The sequence below is a fragment of the Manihot esculenta genome, chromosome 11, assembly GCF_001659605.2.
Source record: "Manihot esculenta cultivar AM560-2 chromosome 11, M.esculenta_v8, whole genome shotgun sequence".
In the NCBI taxonomy this organism is placed as follows: Eukaryota; Viridiplantae; Streptophyta; class Magnoliopsida; order Malpighiales; family Euphorbiaceae; genus Manihot; species Manihot esculenta.
This window is the reverse complement of record NC_035171.2, coordinates 14,909,882-14,926,916: the sequence shown is the minus strand read 5'-3', so window position 1 is coordinate 14,926,916 and position 17,035 is coordinate 14,909,882. Positions and strand designations below refer to the sequence as shown.

The 17,035-nt window shown below is 30.6% G+C and overlaps 2 protein-coding genes across 2 annotated transcripts; both read left to right on the top strand.

Moving 5' to 3' along the window:
* Window positions 1-7,978: 7,978 nt before the first annotated feature.
* On the top strand, window positions 7,979-10,945 carry LOC110627135 (arginine decarboxylase). Its single transcript, XM_021773382.1, has one exon. The coding sequence runs from the start codon at window positions 8,459-8,461 to the stop codon at window positions 10,631-10,633; it is 2,175 nt and encodes a 724-aa protein (XP_021629074.1). The 5' UTR covers window positions 7,979-8,458; the 3' UTR covers window positions 10,634-10,945.
* A 3,229-nt stretch (window positions 10,946-14,174) lies between these two features.
* LOC110626047 (30S ribosomal protein S31, mitochondrial) lies at window positions 14,175-14,792 on the top strand. The gene has a single exon (XM_021771782.2). It carries the CDS (start codon window positions 14,265-14,267, stop codon window positions 14,529-14,531), a length of 267 nt encoding a protein of 88 aa, XP_021627474.1. The 5' UTR covers window positions 14,175-14,264; the 3' UTR covers window positions 14,532-14,792.
* The last annotated feature ends 2,243 nt before the right edge of the window (window positions 14,793-17,035 follow it).

The following is a 17,035-nucleotide window of genomic DNA, read 5'->3' as shown; positions in this document are numbered from 1 at the left end:
AATCATTTTTATCCAAACATCAATTTACTTCAAATTTTATATATTTTTTTAATTTTAATCTAAATTTTTTTAAAAAATCACAAAATCATTATCTATAATTTTATTATGTTCTAAAGAAATATTATCACAGTCTTACAGTAAGCGTAATGCAATAATTAATTTTTGAAAAAAAAAATTTTTTTTTTACTATTCAAAACCAGTTTATACCCTTATTTTTCTAACAAAAATTTCATGCTTAGATTTTTTATTTTTTATCACTTTATTAAGTAATAATTTTAAAATTAATATTTAATATTTTGATCGAATTAAATTATTAATATTTAATAATTAAAAAAATATCAAATAGTGCCGATTATGAAATAATGAAATTATTACTAGGTATGTGCATTTTATTAAAATTAGTTATTTAATATTTTTATAATTAAAACATTTATATAAATTAAACTTCTTAGTTAGGTAAAAGTTAATATTTTAACATTAAATATTTAAACGGTTGAATTTATACAATATATTTTAATATTTTAATTAAATATTTTTAAATTTTTAAATAATTATTTTTAACAAAATATAAAGAATTTATGAGGTAAAAAGTAAATTAAAAATGTAGCAATGAAAATCTAAATCTAATCAATTTATTAAAAAAATAATCAAGGGTATAAAAATATAGTAAATTAGTAGTCCAAATGATAATGGGAGAGGTTTAGAGAAATTCAATTTCTCCGGTTTGAAATCTACAATTTCACATAAATTCAATTTAATTAATTTTTTTTATTAATTTCTCTAATAAAATAAAAAAAATCAAATATTTTTAATTTAAAAAATTTATTTAAAAAAAATCATATATAATTTTATAACAATATATAAAAATTATTTTCTTACGAAATTAAATATTACAAACGAGTTATTGTTTTGAACGAGGCTCACGTGGTTTTAAATGTTCATGTTTTTCACTCACTCCACTGGCAATCTTTTTTCTATTGAAAAATTTACTATATAATTTTATAATATAGAAAAATTGATTCATTAATTTTTAAAAAAATATTAATTAATTTTTTATTAATTTAAAAAAATATTATTTTTTTTAAATAGAGATTGAAAATTAAGAGATTAAAATCTGAGAACTCTCAAATTTAGTAAGATGCACTTATCATTAAATTAAGATTAGAGAGATTTACAATTTAGTTCATAAGTACTGCTATTATTAATAAGTCAATTCATGTATTTCTAGAAATTTATTAAAACGTATTTATCTTTTCTCTCCGTTAACGAAATAGTCATTCCGCGTATTTTTGCCGTTAAAAATATGGTAAAAGACTAAATTACCCCCATTATTTTCCTGCACCTCCTCCTTCCTTTTATTCTTCATCAATTCTTCCTCCTTCTTCTTTTGCTTCCGTTTCTTCTTCTTCTCCTTCTCCTTCTCCTTCTTCTCCTTCTTCTTCTTCTTTTGCTTCTTTTTCTTCTTTGTCTTCTTTCTCTTTTTCTTCTTCGTCTCCTTTTTTTTTTTCTTCTTCTTTTTCTTTTTGTTCTTCCTTCTTCTTCTTCTCCTCCTTCTTCTTCTTTTTCTTTTTTTTTGGAGGAGGAGGAAAGAAAAGATAAGAACTATTTCGTTGATAAAAAAAAACGATAAGAACGTTTTAATAGATGTAAGAAAAGATAGAGACTATTTCGTTGACAAAAATAAATGATAAGAACGTTTTAATAGATTTCTAAAAATATAGGGAGGTAAGATTTCGTTGACGGAAAAAAACAATAAGAACGGACTATTTCGTTGACGGGAAGAAACGATAATAACGTTTTAATAAATATAAAAAAAGATAGGGACTATTTCATTGACGGAAAGAAATGATAAGAACGTTTTAATAAGTATGAAAAAAGATAAAAATATTTTAATAGATTTTTAAAAATGTAAGGACTAACTTATTAATAATAATAATATCTAAGAACTAAATAAAGAGTTTTATTTGAGAATAAAATTAAATTTTAATTTTTTTTAAGTGAACAAAATGACTATTTCGTTAATAAAAATAAAATATAAGAACGTTTTAATAGATTTTTATAGATACAGACTTGTTAATAATAATAATATTCAAAAATTAAATTATAAATTTATTTGTTTTCAACTTTGCAGAGTTGTCATTATCACATGCATTAGCCAAGCCAGAGGCCACATGTCTTGGTTCTTGGTTGCTGTTAATTTATAAAATTTATATATAATATTTATATAAATCGGTATTTATTTATGATAAATATTTATTATATATAATGTATTTATTATTATGTACGGCAAATATAAAATATATTTATTCTCAATATAAATTTTACATCAAATATGTTTTGTTAATATAAAATTTAAGGATTGTTTTATAGTATATCGTTAAGTTTTCTGATTTAATTTAATTATTTTCACTATAATTATATTAAATTAAAAATATTTAATTTTATTTGCAAATTTAAAGAATTGTATATAAATATAAATGAGTGTAAATATTTATATTTTTTAAATAATTTATTATTATTGACAAAATTTGAAAAGCAAATAAAATTGTGGAGGAGGGCGTTTTGGTATTTTGATTAAAAACATGTTTCGGCGAAAGAAAAAGAAGAGAATGTGATATTGTTTTTGGTTTCTGAGGTGGCAAGCAGTGATAGGTGGGGAGAAATCGAAGAGCCAATGTTATTTGGTTAGCTGTTGGGAATTGGGACCTGACAAGCTTTTATTCCGGAGTTAACGATTCAAATGGGACCCATTGGAGGCGTGCCCACGCAAGAAAAGAGGGCCCACCTAAGCAAAGGGCTGAGTCCAACGGCTACTATAAGAGAATCTGTAAAATAAAATAATATTTCATACCTATCCAGAGACCGTCGTGGATAGGCCAACGCTAGAGCAGGTTTAGGCGCTTAGGGTGGGCACTCTTTTTTCTAGATTCTTCACCTTTTCTCTATTTCACCCCTCTACTCTTTATTTTATGTTATGTTATGTTTGGATGGGAAGAGTTTAGAATAAGAATAAAAAAATTTTAAAAATTATTATTTACTTTCTTTTTATATCATATTTAATAAAGAAAAAAAAAGTAGGGGAAAAAATTTAAAAGGAAAATAATTTATTTTTTATTAATTTTTTTGAAAGAGAGGAAAATATATTTCTATATCCTCTCTAAATTAGAGGGGAAGTGAGAATGAAAAATTTTAAATTATAAATATGTCTATATCTATCATATGTTTTCAAATATATTGGATTAAAATTGTAATTTTAATATTTAAAAATTAACTTTTTCTCTTATATTTTACTCTATGTATCCCAACACATTAATAAAAATTTATGTTTCTCTCTAATTGTTTTTCTTTTAATTTTTTTCTCTTTATTTTTTTTTATATCCAAAAATAGTATTATATAAATAGAAAGTTGATGGAAAGATAATACAATTATTTTTTATTTTCATAACTATTTATTTTAGTTATAAGTATAAAAGGTAAAATAGATATTTTATTATTAAAAAAATTGATTAAACATATATTTTCACATTTATATTTTAATATTTTTACCTATTAAACACTTCAATTTTAATAGTAATCTAATAAACTCAAATTTTTAAAAAAATATTACTTTTAAATATAATTTTGTTAAATTTATTATTCTACAATTATATTAAAAAGTAATTCTTAAATTTATAGTTAAATCTATAATTTTAAGACTATGTTTAAAAGTAATTTTTTAAATTCATACTTTAAAAGTTATATTTAAAAATAAAATTTTTTAAGAGTTTAGGTATTTAAAATAATATCTTTTAAAAATTTAAATATTTAAAAAATTATTTTTAAAATTTACTTATCACGATTTTTAATGAATAAAAATTATTTATCTTTGAATTTCCTTTATGGCATCCAAAAAATAGAAAAGAAAGAGAAGAGTTTTTTCACTATTTTTATTTCCTTCCTCTATTTTTCACTTTTTACTCTTTTTCCATCCTAAAAAATTTAGATTTTCAGAAAAAAAATAAAGTCAAAATTTTAATTAGTAAGTATTTACTATTTAATTTTCATAATATAAATAAATAAATAAATAATTTTTTAGTTTTATAAAAAATATTTATTAAAATACGCATTCAATCAATTTAGTTTGAAAACAAATTAAATTAATTAAATTTTAAAAATTTATAGAAATCAAATCGAATTATAGAGACTATCAGATCTAATTAAATTAAATTATTTTGATTTGATGAACTTTTAATTTTAACCTTTATTTTTTAATTTTAATATTTAAATATTTTAATTTTAATTTTTTTAAAAAAATAATAAATTTAACATTGAAAAAAACAAACATTTCATTAAAATAAACTTCAAAGATGATATACATATTCTTATCAAATTATCTAAAAATAACTACAATTTAGTCTAGTAGTAGTGGACAAATTGAGTGGAATCGAAAATTAAAATTAAATTAAATTAAATTAAAAAAGTAAAATTAAATTAAATTAAAATAAAATTTTAAATTTGATTAATTATTTTAATTTGAATCGAATTTTATTTTTTCATTTGAGAATTTTAAAATTTTGTAGGATATTTAACTATATTTAATTGGAAAATTAATTAATAAATATTTTAAAAAAATATTTTAATATAAGTTTTAAAAAATATAAACCAAGTATTGAGTTAATTGTTTTTCCCCTTATTTTACTACTGTATTCAAACAAGGTGTTCCTTTACAGGATTTAGGGCATAGGTGACTTGGTGGATTTTGTAAAAGACCTCTGACTTGGTGACATTGAACCAAGTCAAACTTCTGTTCTACTCCAAACACCTGTGCATTTTAAATTATGTAATGATTACTCAATCGCTCACTTTTTAAAAATATCCTCCTTCCCGTTATAATTATTTATTTTTATTTATTTTACTTTATTCATCATCTTTTTAATACATTCTTATCAAACACATATTAAAAAAACTGAAATATATTAATTTTAATAAAAATTTAATATTGTAACAATTTAATTAAAGGGTGTATTAAGAAATAACAATTAGTACAAATATTTTTAATTTCACATAAATATTATTTTATATTAGAAATTTTAATACAAATTTTAAGAAAATACTTTTTGATAGTAAACTTTTTCCCTTAAATTTAAATATTCATAATATTTTTCTAATAGAAAACTCTTCTCTAATTATTCTAAATCGTGAAATCATATAACTCAATTTTTCTAAGATGATTTAAATAGTCATAAGTATTTTTACTTAAAATATTTTTTAAATATAAATTATTTTCTGTAAATAAGAGGCTAAATATATTTATGAAGTAATTTTTTTATAAAATATAATTTAATAAACAATGAAATAAATTATATTAAAAATATTAAATTTAGATTTTTTGTGTAAATAATTTTACATAAAATTCATGCATGACTTAAATATGCAAAATGAAAGAAAGCATAAATTTATGACTATATTTTACTTAGATTTTATATGCAGTAGATGAAAATAAAAAGGTATGTTTTATCCACATTTAAAAGAGAGAAATCCTACCATATATTTTATATTTAAATAAAATATATTCTTCTTTATTTGGTAAGTGAAAATTTTTGAAATAAAAAATAAAAATTTTTATTTCAAAAAATAAAATAAAATTCATTCTTTTTTGTTGAACTCAAATAATCATATTCAGAAAAAATGAACTAAATCAAATCAATTAATCCGTGTCAATAAGTTTTCCTCTTATATTCGATCTAAGATCTGAATTGTTAATAGGAAAAATTGATAAAATAATAATAAAAGAGGAATTAAATTTAAATGGAAAGGTGCTTGCAGGACATTTTGCAATTGGTGTGCTCTTATCCAAAGGGTTGGTTGTTGGTTTACGTGCGGGGCGCGCGTCAACTATGAGCTGCTCGTCAGAGGGGTTAACTTGTCAAACTAATGCCTTACTTTTTCTTTTTTATTTTATTTTTTAAAACCAAAAATGAAGCGTCAAAGTTGGAGATTCTCTCGGAGATAAGGATCAGCGCCGCGCTTTTACTATTACCTCACCGCTTTCGTAATTCTTCTTATCGTGATATTTTCATTCGCTCGTCCCCATTACATTAGTTGGGATTTTTCTTAAAACTTTTATTTGATAAAAAAAAAAAAAATGATTTTTATGTTTCGAACAAGGCAAGTACCCTAACTTTTCATGCTCAAATCTATTTTTTGGTGTCATAGTGCGACACCTGCATTTTGCTCCTTTTCTTGGAAAATATTAATTTATATGTAAAAAATGTTTTAAAATAAAAATATATTTTCTTTCTAAAAATATTTTCCTAGCGAAAAACTTATTTCACATTGTTTATTTATAAGAATTAAATTAGAAAAATAACTCCATTCATCTCATAAAAATAAATTTATTTATTATAGTAAATATAATTAAAAATAATAAATTTCATTTTAATTTTTTAATATATTCTTCATTCATATTGCTCTGTAATTATTAGAACTAATAAATTTAATTTTTCAAAATATATTATATATAGATATATTAAAAATCAATCAATAAATTAATATATCAAAAATAAAAGTGGCTTATAACTTAGAACAAATAAAATAATAAATATATTTTTATAGAAGATAGGAAATAAAATATTTTCAGTAATTTATTTAGTATTATAAATTATTTTAGAAATTTTGGTTAATAAAATAATGTTAGAAAATAATATAATGAAAAATTGTTTCCATCAATAAAATTTGATTTTATCAAACTTGTCTTAAAAATTATAAAATTTTAAATTTAAACCTTTCTTTTTAAATAGGAAATTAGAAATTTTGACTCAAATATATCAAATGAGTTATATATATTTTTAATTATTAAATTAAATTAATTTAAATAAATTTTAAATTAAATTAAAATAAAAATAATAAACAATAATCTAGATTTAAATTTAAAAAATAATTAAAAATTGTTTTAAACATTTTTCCTAAACCGACAGTTTAGTATATCTAAGTTGTTGAGAGGTAAAATATATGGGGAGATATTGTGAGCAATATATTACTATATCTAAAATAGGATATTTTATTAATTCAAAGTTAAAATCATTTTATATAATTGTTAAATCATAATATGAATAATTATAAATTATAAAAATATTAGTTACTTATTTTCTATTTGAAATAAAAATTTTATTTAAAATAAAATAATAGATTTTTTAATTTAAAAAATTTCACTTTCAATAAATAAATATATTTTTTTATATATAAATCGTTTGAAATAAATCCTTAAGCTCTTAGCTATATCACTCGACAGCCTACCATCTTATCCTTGGCTATGTTTTTTAAATAAAAACGACGTTGTCATGAATTTTAATTAGTTAATTAATGACAATCATTTACACGTAAGCAAGATTAACGGACATGCATTGTTTTTGACCCATGGACTCGCCGACGGAAGGGGGCACGTGATATCCACGTGGAGATTTTTTCCTATGAAAAACGGTGCTCTCTTTTTTTTAATTTTTAATTTTATTTTTAAGAAAAATGCCAATTGGAGCCCACCTGTAAACCATAGCACAGCGGCAGCAGAATCTGAAAGCCAAATACGGCAGCCGCAACTAACTAAATTTCAACGTGGCAAAATCACGTCCGTTTATAGCAATCCAAGCCACGATGAAGCTTCCTGCTAGTTTCCTTTAAAAAATATCACACGATATTCTCATTACGATATTTAAACCTAACCCCTATTTTCTCGTTTATTCGAGGCTGTAACTGGAGCGAGCAAGCCTCGGGTGAGAAATACTTCAACAGAGTATTATTTGGGTCCCACACGCCGCAGAGCCACGCGGCAACTCGACGCTGATTAATCGTTCTCAAGCAAAGGAATCTCACGCTCCAAATATAATGAAGAAAAAAAAAAATTAAAAACACGAGAAATTGAAAATTTGCACAGGCCCAAAATAGGGCCCACTAGCCCAACTAGCCTCCCTCATCTTCCCCTATATAATGCACCCTCGCCATTCATGCAAACCTCGCCAAGTTCCGCCTTTGCTGGTCGTCTTCTCCGACGATAACACCAAACTCTAATTCGCTCTCTTTAATCGTTGTCCTTTTTTCCACCGTTTACGCTGGTTTCCCTCATTTTCATTCCCTTTCCGGGAAAATCCTCTGTCTCTTTCTCTGTTACACGGGTGTCTTTCATCTCTTAGATCTGGTGTGGGGTTATTTCGGTGCATAGAATCTGCTTGATTTCCAGTTCCCGGTGTTGGATTTAGAGTTGTTGTTTTGGGTTAAAATTCTTCTGAGTGGTCGGAGTGGGGATCAGAGAGACGAGTAGGGTAAAGAGAGGGGGTTGGTCCGGTCTCAATAGATCCTCTACTGCTTCTTTTGAGGGGGTAGCCGGGGCCTCGGCCTCGGCGGGTTTTAAAGCCCCCACCTTCACAAACTGAGAAGAAAATCATTATCCTAACCTTAACTTTTTAACAGATCGTCGCGGAAGACGATGCCGGCCCTGGCTTGCTGCGTAGATGCTGCCGTTGCGCCTCCCGGCTACGCTTTTCATGCCGGGGATGGCTCCCTTCCGTCGCCGGTCCAATTTTCCGGCGTACCTCCGGCACCAACCACTACCGCCACTGCCTCCATCGAAAGCTCTCCTTCTCATTGGTCATCTTCCCTCTCATCTGCACTCTACAAGATCGACGCTTGGGGTGCTCCGTACTTTTCTGTCAACTCCTCCGGCAACATCGCCGTTCGTCCTTATGGAACCGACACCCTGCCTCACCAGGAAATCGATCTGTTGAAGATTGTGAGGAAAGTTTCGGATCCGAAATCCACGGGCGGACTTGGCTTGCAGCTGCCCCTAATTGTTCGCTTGCCTGATGTGCTCAAGAACCGGCTTGAGTCTCTGCAATCAGCTTTCAATTTTGCAATCCACTCTCAGGGCTATGAGGCTCATTATCAAGGTGTTTATCCGGTGAAATGTAACCAGGACCGTTTTGTTGTTGAGGATATCGTGAGATTCGGATCTCCATTCCGGTTTGGGTTGGAGGCCGGGTCTAAACCGGAGCTCCTCTTGGCAATGAGCTGCTTGTGCAAGGGAAATCCGAAAGCTCTCCTTGTTTGCAATGGTTTCAAGGATGGAGAGTACATTTCCCTAGCATTGCTTGCTAGAAAACTCGCTTTGAACACTGTGATTGTGCTTGAACAAGAAGAAGAACTGGATTTGGTTCTGGCATTGAGCAAGAAAATGTCTGTTAGGCCAGTGATTGGAGTGCGAGCCAAACTGAGGACCAAACATTCGGGCCATTTCGGGTCCACTTCTGGCGAGAAAGGAAAATTTGGTTTAACAACGACCCAGATTTTACGGGTTGTGAAGAAGCTTGAGGAAACATCCATGCTTGATTGTCTCCAGCTGCTACATTTCCATATTGGATCTCAGATTCCCTCTACTGCCTTACTAGCTGATGGTGTAGGTGAGGCCGCGCAGATCTACTGCGAATTAGTCCGTCTCGGTGCCCACATGCAAGTACTCGATATTGGTGGTGGGTTGGGTATCGATTACGATGGATCCAAATCTGGTAATTCAGATCTCTCCGTGGCTTACGGGCTTGAAGAGTATTCTTTAGCTGTTGTCCAAGCTGTTAAGTTTGTTTGCGACCGCAAGAATATTAAGCACCCGGTGCTTTGCAGCGAGAGTGGCCGGGCTATAGTTTCTCATCACTCCATCTTGATATTTGAGGCCGTCTCTGCAAGCGTATCTAGTGCTGCATCGATGACTAATGCAGGGTTTCAGTATTTTATGGAGGGGCTTACAGAGGATGCTCTTTCGGATTACAGAAATTTATCAGCAGCAGTGGTGAGAGGCGAGTATGAAACCTGTTTGCTCTATGCTGAGCAATTGAAACAAAGATGTGTTGATCAGTTCAAAGAAGGTAGTATTGGTATGGAACAATTAGCTGCTGTTGATGGCTTTTGTGAATTGGTAGGTAAAGCAATTGGATTATCTGAGCCAACTCGCACTTACCATGTGAATCTATCAGTTTTCACGTCAATTCCTGATTTCTGGGGGATTGGGCAGTTATTTCCTATCGTTCCAATTCATCGACTAGACCAGAGGCCTGCAGTGAGGGGAATTTTGTCTGATTTAACCTGTGACAGTGATGGGAAGATTGACAAATTCATCGGAGGCGAGTCTAGCCTGCCGCTGCATGAATTAGAAGGCGGTGGGCGGTACTACTTGGGGATGTTTTTGGGCGGGGCTTACGAGGAGGCGCTTGGTGGAGTTCACAACCTGTTCGGTGGCCCCAGCGTTGTTCGGGTGTCGCAGAGTGATGGACCCCATAGCTTTGCGGTGACTCGCGCTGTGCCGGGCCCGTCTTGTAGTGATGTCCTCCGGGTTATGCAGCACGAGCCTGAACTTATGTTTGAGACCCTCAAGCACCGTGCTGAAGAATTCTGCCACCATGATGAAGACAGTGACGATGGCAACGACAGTGATCATGGTATGGGCAATACTGCTTTAGCTAGCAGCTTAGCTCGTTTCTTCCACAACATGCCTTATCTGGTGGCTTCATGTTCATTGACTGCTTTGAATAATGGTGGTTTCTACTATTGCAACGAGGATGCTGCTGATTCTGCTGGCGGTGATGAGGAGCAGTGGTCCTATTGCTGTGCTTGAGATTAATTAATAAGCCATATCCCCACCAACTTTTTTTACCATCCATGGTTGGTTGTGTGCTAGAGGTCGTCTTGTTTAACTTTGTGTTTATTTATTTTTCCTTTGTTAATTGCCATTTTGATATCTATGTTGTTCTTAAGAGCAAAAGATTGAAGATGCAGGACATTCTTTTGCATCTTCTGCTGAAAAGAGGGGACTGGGAAACCAAATAAATCCAACCCTTTTGTAATTTCGTTATCTTGTTCCCTCTTTTTCATTTGTTCCTTCAGTATAACTTTTTTCTTTTATTTTTTTAAAGAGTTTTTTGTTCAATGCTCCTTTTTTTTTTTGTTTTTTTGTCCATGCGTATAATTTTTTCAGTATATGCGTGTTACAGAGTTGAGTTAGTGCATAGCCCAACTGAATAGCAGCATATTCATGTTTGGTTCGTGGCTTTTTTGAATTGGCTTGCATTCTTTTTACCGACTTCTGATCTTGTGTAGGCCCTTCATTCGGTGGCCTGATTGTATACTGTGGGGAATGAAAATTTTGTAAAATGGGTCGTCTCTTTTGAGAAAAAATCCAGATAGCAAGATTCTGAAATCATGTTTTGTGGGGTATCATTGTCTTATTTATTGTCTCGGTGAGGTTAACAGTGTGGCACGAGAAATGGACATACCTTCAAACTTAAGAGTTACAATTTGACCTATGAGTTACTTGAATCAGTCAAATGATGACCCGTATGGATTGGTGCATACTTGGCAAGTTGAAGAAGAAATGATGTAAATTTTCAACACGGGTTGGTCTCATTGCATAGCACATGTTTTCTTCGAGGGGCTTCTATCATTTAGACGTGTTTTGTTGACCACAATTTTGGGATTTCCAGCTTTTAGCCTCTCGGCGCCTTGTGGTAAAACATGGGGATGTGTTGCGGTGCCCCTGCACTTGGCAGGCATAAATTAACCCAAAATATATGAAAACAATATATATTTTCTTTTATGGCAAACAAGGTTGTGCTTTGCTTACGCCTGTTTTATTTGCTGTCGTTTGTTTGATATATGATGATTTCATGAATAAATTGAGATTAATGAATCTTTGATTTTGCATGGTCATACTGAGAATTGTCCAGTTTTAATGTTAAATGTTATAGGTCACACTTTCTTATTTATGGAGATTGCTACTGCATAGGACGCTGTGCACATTTCATGCTAATCCACTTGCAGCTGAATGTCATTGTCTGTGGCTCTTACAAGTTCTTCTCGAGTAAAGTTCTTGTTTATAAATTCAGTGCTGGGATTTATGCCCAAAACACTCGAGCTTTATCTATTCTTTAGTTGACAACTCAGAGGTTCCATCAATTTCACTTCTGCTAGCATGCATCCATTGTAATTTCTTTCTTTGTTGCTTCTTGGTTTTGAGCGTTGCCTAGTGGTGCTCTTTTATGCTAGAACCAGACAAGAAGAAGCAACTAAGGAGACCTCCTTCCGAACTAGCCGATTGTCTATCTCCCAGCTACAGCCAAAATATGAAATGAGTGATATATCAATCATTGATGCTTGTATTGGGCATCATGTAATTACATCTATAATTTGCTTTCGTTTCTCCAACATGTTTTTGAGTAGAGACTTCTCCCCTATCTTCCTCTGTTCTTTTACCAAGCTTTTCATCCTTCTACTCTTTCTTTTGTAATAGGCTTAACTTCTTTGGGCCTGGTTTGGCTTTTCCTGGGCTTTCAGTTGTATTACTAACATTGCCATCCAGCCTGAACTGTGAACGTTGATTTCCTACGTTCTAGCTTGTAGAATCTGGTTTCCTTTATCCACTGCTTTCACCCCTTGCCGCAACTCTTTAACTAACATAGTTCATATGCAATTTGGTTGCTTATTGTACTTATTAATCAGCTAAAATTAGAAAATAACCTGAATTGTTAAAGAGATTACTTCTGTAAATGCGTAACAATATAAAATATAGATAGCAAGCTTCAGACTGGGTCTGAATTCTGCATGGTTGCCGAGTCTCATATGCAGTTGCTGCATATGCATGCCCTCTCATGAGAGGATTGTCTTTCACATGGGGATGTTGAAACTGAAAATGCAACTCCTTGGCTGGCTCCTGTGGAACTGAATCAGTAAAAGATGAACCAATTTCGATTGGTTTGTCCAGTGACATACCAAAATTAAAATTTTCACTTATAAAAAAATATTAAAAATTTCATCCCAAATCATATTAAATTTAAATAAAATTAAAACTGAAATTAAAACTAGAATTGTTCAGTCTAAAGTCAGGGCTCTGGCCACACCTATGCCTATAATACTATGTTTTGTTTTGGTTGACAAGATCTTTTATATTAGCATCAAAGAACTAGTAAAAACATAACTTCAATTAGAGATAAAATTAATGGAGAAAATGAGTTTTTTTGCCAATTTAGAATTAAAGAGAAAAAATATTTGCTGATTTAGGGAAAAAATTTGTTGATTTGATATTTGACTGCCCACGTGGCGGTTAAACTTCCACCTCTGGCGCATATAGCTTTTTATAAAAGTGATTCATAATTTTTTTATTATTTTTAATATATCAACTGCTTACATGGCGGTTAGACTCCACTTTAACATGTTTGTAGACATTTTTTATAAAAATGACAATTTTTTTTTTAACATGTCGATTGATATTTTTCGCCTAGCGTGAAATTAAAAAATTTTTAATTATTAACATGTTATAATAATATATTTACATTATATTAATTTAATAATATTATTTATATTTTATTTTTTATAATAATAAAACTTTTTATTATTTTTAATATATTTTGTTATTAAAATTTAAATAAAAAATTATTGATAGCATATAATTTTATTATTATAAAATTAGTATTATATTTTGATTAGACGTATAAAAATAAATTTAATAATAAAACTTTTTAATTATTTTAAACATGTTAATATAATAATACTATAATTAAATATTATGAGTAATTTATAAAATAAATGACTTTTTTCTTATTTTTTTAACTTACAAAGTTTTATTTTTTTTATTTAGAATAAAAAATTTAATTTAATTCATTTTTATCAATTTTTTATTTAAAATGAAAATTTTTATTTTTTTAACTTAGAAAGTTTTTATTTTAAATAGAATGATATGATTTTATTAAAATTTATTTAAATTTTTTTCTTACAAAATAAAATAAAATAAATTTTGGAGAATAGACCATTTGTGTTTAATCTCCTGACATCAAGCTTTTACAACACAAATCAAGTATGTCGAAGGAGAATACAAATGCCATAAATCCAAAAATTAACTCGTATTTAATTAAAATTCATTAATTATTCTTTTATTTTATAAAAACATATTTATTTATTAGTTTTTTTTCAAAATTTAACTACTAAAAATGACTAGTAAATTTTTTTAAATTTAAGGTATATTTTAATATATATTTTAAAATAAAAAGAATAATTTTTTTTTATACCATAAACATTAAATAATAATTTGTTCAAAAAACGACTGCTCTCAAATTGAGCCTTCCACAAGTCCATATTGGTATCCGTCATCTTAATCCGACCCGGTCCATTATGTGGACACCCCTTAGGAAATAACTGGAGCCTCCAGTCCCTCTCTCTCGCCTTTCACTCAGCTCGCTTGTGTGTGAAAGAGAGTAATGGCGACGATGATGCAGTGGTGCGGCGCTATGGCGAGGCGGGTAATGGCGGCTCAGTCGGCATCAATGGCAACAAGAGTTGGGTTAGAGGTGAAGCCGGCGCCGATCCTGTGCGGGAGAGGGGATAAGAGAACAAAGAGAGGGAAGAGATTCAAGGGATCGTATGGAAACTCGAGGCCCAAGAAGGACAAGAAGATTGAACGCATTAAGGACAAAGTTGAGGTTCCCAGGTCCACCCCTTGGCCTCTCCCCTTCAAGCTTATCTAATTTTCATTGTCCCTTGTGCTAACTATTTCATGCTCTCTGTGTCTCTGGTAATATGTAGCTTTCTTGTTATTGTTGGGATCTGGCTTTATAGGTTCACTTACCTTGGAAATACATGTACATCTTCTTGAAACTTTCCGGTTTGCTGAATAAACCGTTAAATTTCAGTGATTTTTGTAGCCTTGCAAATTTCATGGGATTTTTCGTTTGTAATTTTGAAAATGATACAATTTTTTATCGGTAAGTGAGAAAACCCTTCAATTATGCCATCTCTTCTATACAATTGAATTATATGAGATTTAGCCTCAGTTCAGTATTGTGCTTGCTTCTTTTGCAAAGTAGTCTAGTGATTGATGGGCCAACTAGGAGGGAAGGGACTAATGCATAATGCTGAAGGTAAAAACTATGAAGTAGGAATAAGAGAGGCTAGGGTGTCAAAGAGACTATAGCTAGAGATTGCCATGTTATTTAAAAAAGAAAAAACATTTACTGGTCAAGTATCTGAAACATTAAAGAGTCTTGTAGTTCAGCTTGAAAGTTCTGAACGGACGGGGAAAAGCAGAAATGCATTTTGAGTGATAAGGATGGTGATAAAAGGCCTGGACCGAGCACATTCAAAGTTTACTTAGAAGGGGAAAAAAGAGCTCTAACAGAATGGGAGGTGCAGGAAGCAGTTTGTTACCGATAGAGCAGGGGGGAAGCTATAAAGTTAGAGAAGAATTCGAAGATGATGACATGTGGACCGGGTCACATAGAAAGAAGGGTTATGAATAGCTATAAAAGGACCTGGATTTAGAAGAAGACGGGCATTGAGAATTTGAGAATATTTTGAGGGCAGAGTTTCTTGTACACAGCAATTCTTCCTGGGGCGCTGTTTCAGCCATTGATTTATTTTCTTGTTATTGTATTGCTTGTTGTCTTGTTCTGGCACCTTTTGAGTAAGAGATTGACGCATGGAAGGAAGAAAAAGCCTCAACAAGATCCAGCTGCAAGTGACAGCTGATGCTGCCACGAGTTGCTGAGATTTCAGTGTTGCTGCCAGGTTTCAATTGTCATTTTCTTAAGTTGTTAATTGTTGTCATGTTTTCAAGAGTCATGTTCTTAGTGTCAAACCATGTTCTTAGTGGTTTATCTATGATGTAGATAGTATAAGTCAGTTTTTTCTTTTTCTTAGTGGTAGGAGGGTAATTCTCCATGTTGCTCAATGGTTCTCCATAGCAATCATAGCACAAAAAGAAATTTTCATCCCAATCCCTCTTCACTTGCTCAGAAAATTTCAGCCATAGATCCAAAACTCGATCCATTTTTAAGGACCCTAATATGGAGGTTTGCTGCAATCTTTACTAAACCTGCATTTGAGAGTATCAATTCAATCTCTTTTTCTTTTCTCTATCATTTTAGTTCTTTATTTGACTTGGGATATAACTCCAGGCATCCAAAATGTTACAAATGTTTCAATGTTATATATGCAGATGAACTCGAATAGTTCTGTCAGGTTTGGTTGACTCCGCTTGTGCTGCAGATATATTAGCATAAATAAATGGCATACTTCTAGAAGAGTGTTGTATAAAATAATTCCACACTTTAACTCTGAAATTGATAGAAAAATATTCATCATGAGTATTGGGAACTACCACTAGACAGAGAGATGTATTATGGAAGGCATTGCCCAGAGGTCACAAGTTAAAACCTGCAATAGTGATGTGATCATGGTGGCGACGGTGAATTGCAAGGGTTCCAGATAATTGCTCTGAGCCAGCTTAAAGGTCACATGATAGCAGAAACTGATCACATATGCAAAAGGAAATCAAAGGTTTTGGGTTCTTATCATAGCAAGGTAACTCAAAACTGTTGGAATCTGTGCTCTAGATGTTGCATGTCACTGAAAGACAGGATAAATCTTTATAAATTTAGGTTTCAACGTGGTTTGGACTGACAAGTTCTGATGGGAAGAATTTGGCAATAATGAATTTAGAGTTCTTAAAGTGACTGATGATTCAGCTTGCCAAGTGCCTGATTTTATTGGGTGTGCTTGAAAAGATATCTCTAGGAATAGTTCTGATATGAGGTCCTTCTGTCATGTCCATTTAGAGAATTCACGGATGACGACAGCAAATGGTCCGACAGTTAAGCACCAAAAATAAAGAGGATGACTGCTCATTGGATTAATTAAGATTAGAAAGAGGTCGGTAGGGATTTTTCTGATATGATATCTTTGTTATGGAGTCATTTTTAGGGAACTGATAGATAGTACTAAAAGCAAGTATTTCTTTTGAATGCTTTATGGACTATGGAAGACTAACTGTTTGGCTTCAACTGAAGTAGCTCCTTTTGATTGAGAGAAAACTTGAGAGAATTTTGAGTATGAGAATCTCTAAACAGAGAGACAAACCTTGGTCAAATATGTTTTGTTTGTAAAAGTACATGCAATACCTGATTTTTGCATTGTGGTTGACTGGTAATATGTGAGAATTAGCTTATTTATTTGTGGGCTATCCTGGGTAATA

Excerpts from the sequence above, each read along its gene's own strand:
- LOC110626047 (XM_021771782.2), top strand. The coding sequence starts at position 14,265 with ATGGCGACGATGATGCAGTGGTGCGGCGCTATGGCGAGGCGGGTAATG.
- LOC110627135 (XM_021773382.1), top strand. The coding sequence starts at position 8,459 with ATGCCGGCCCTGGCTTGCTGCGTAGATGCTGCCGTTGCGCCTCCCGGC.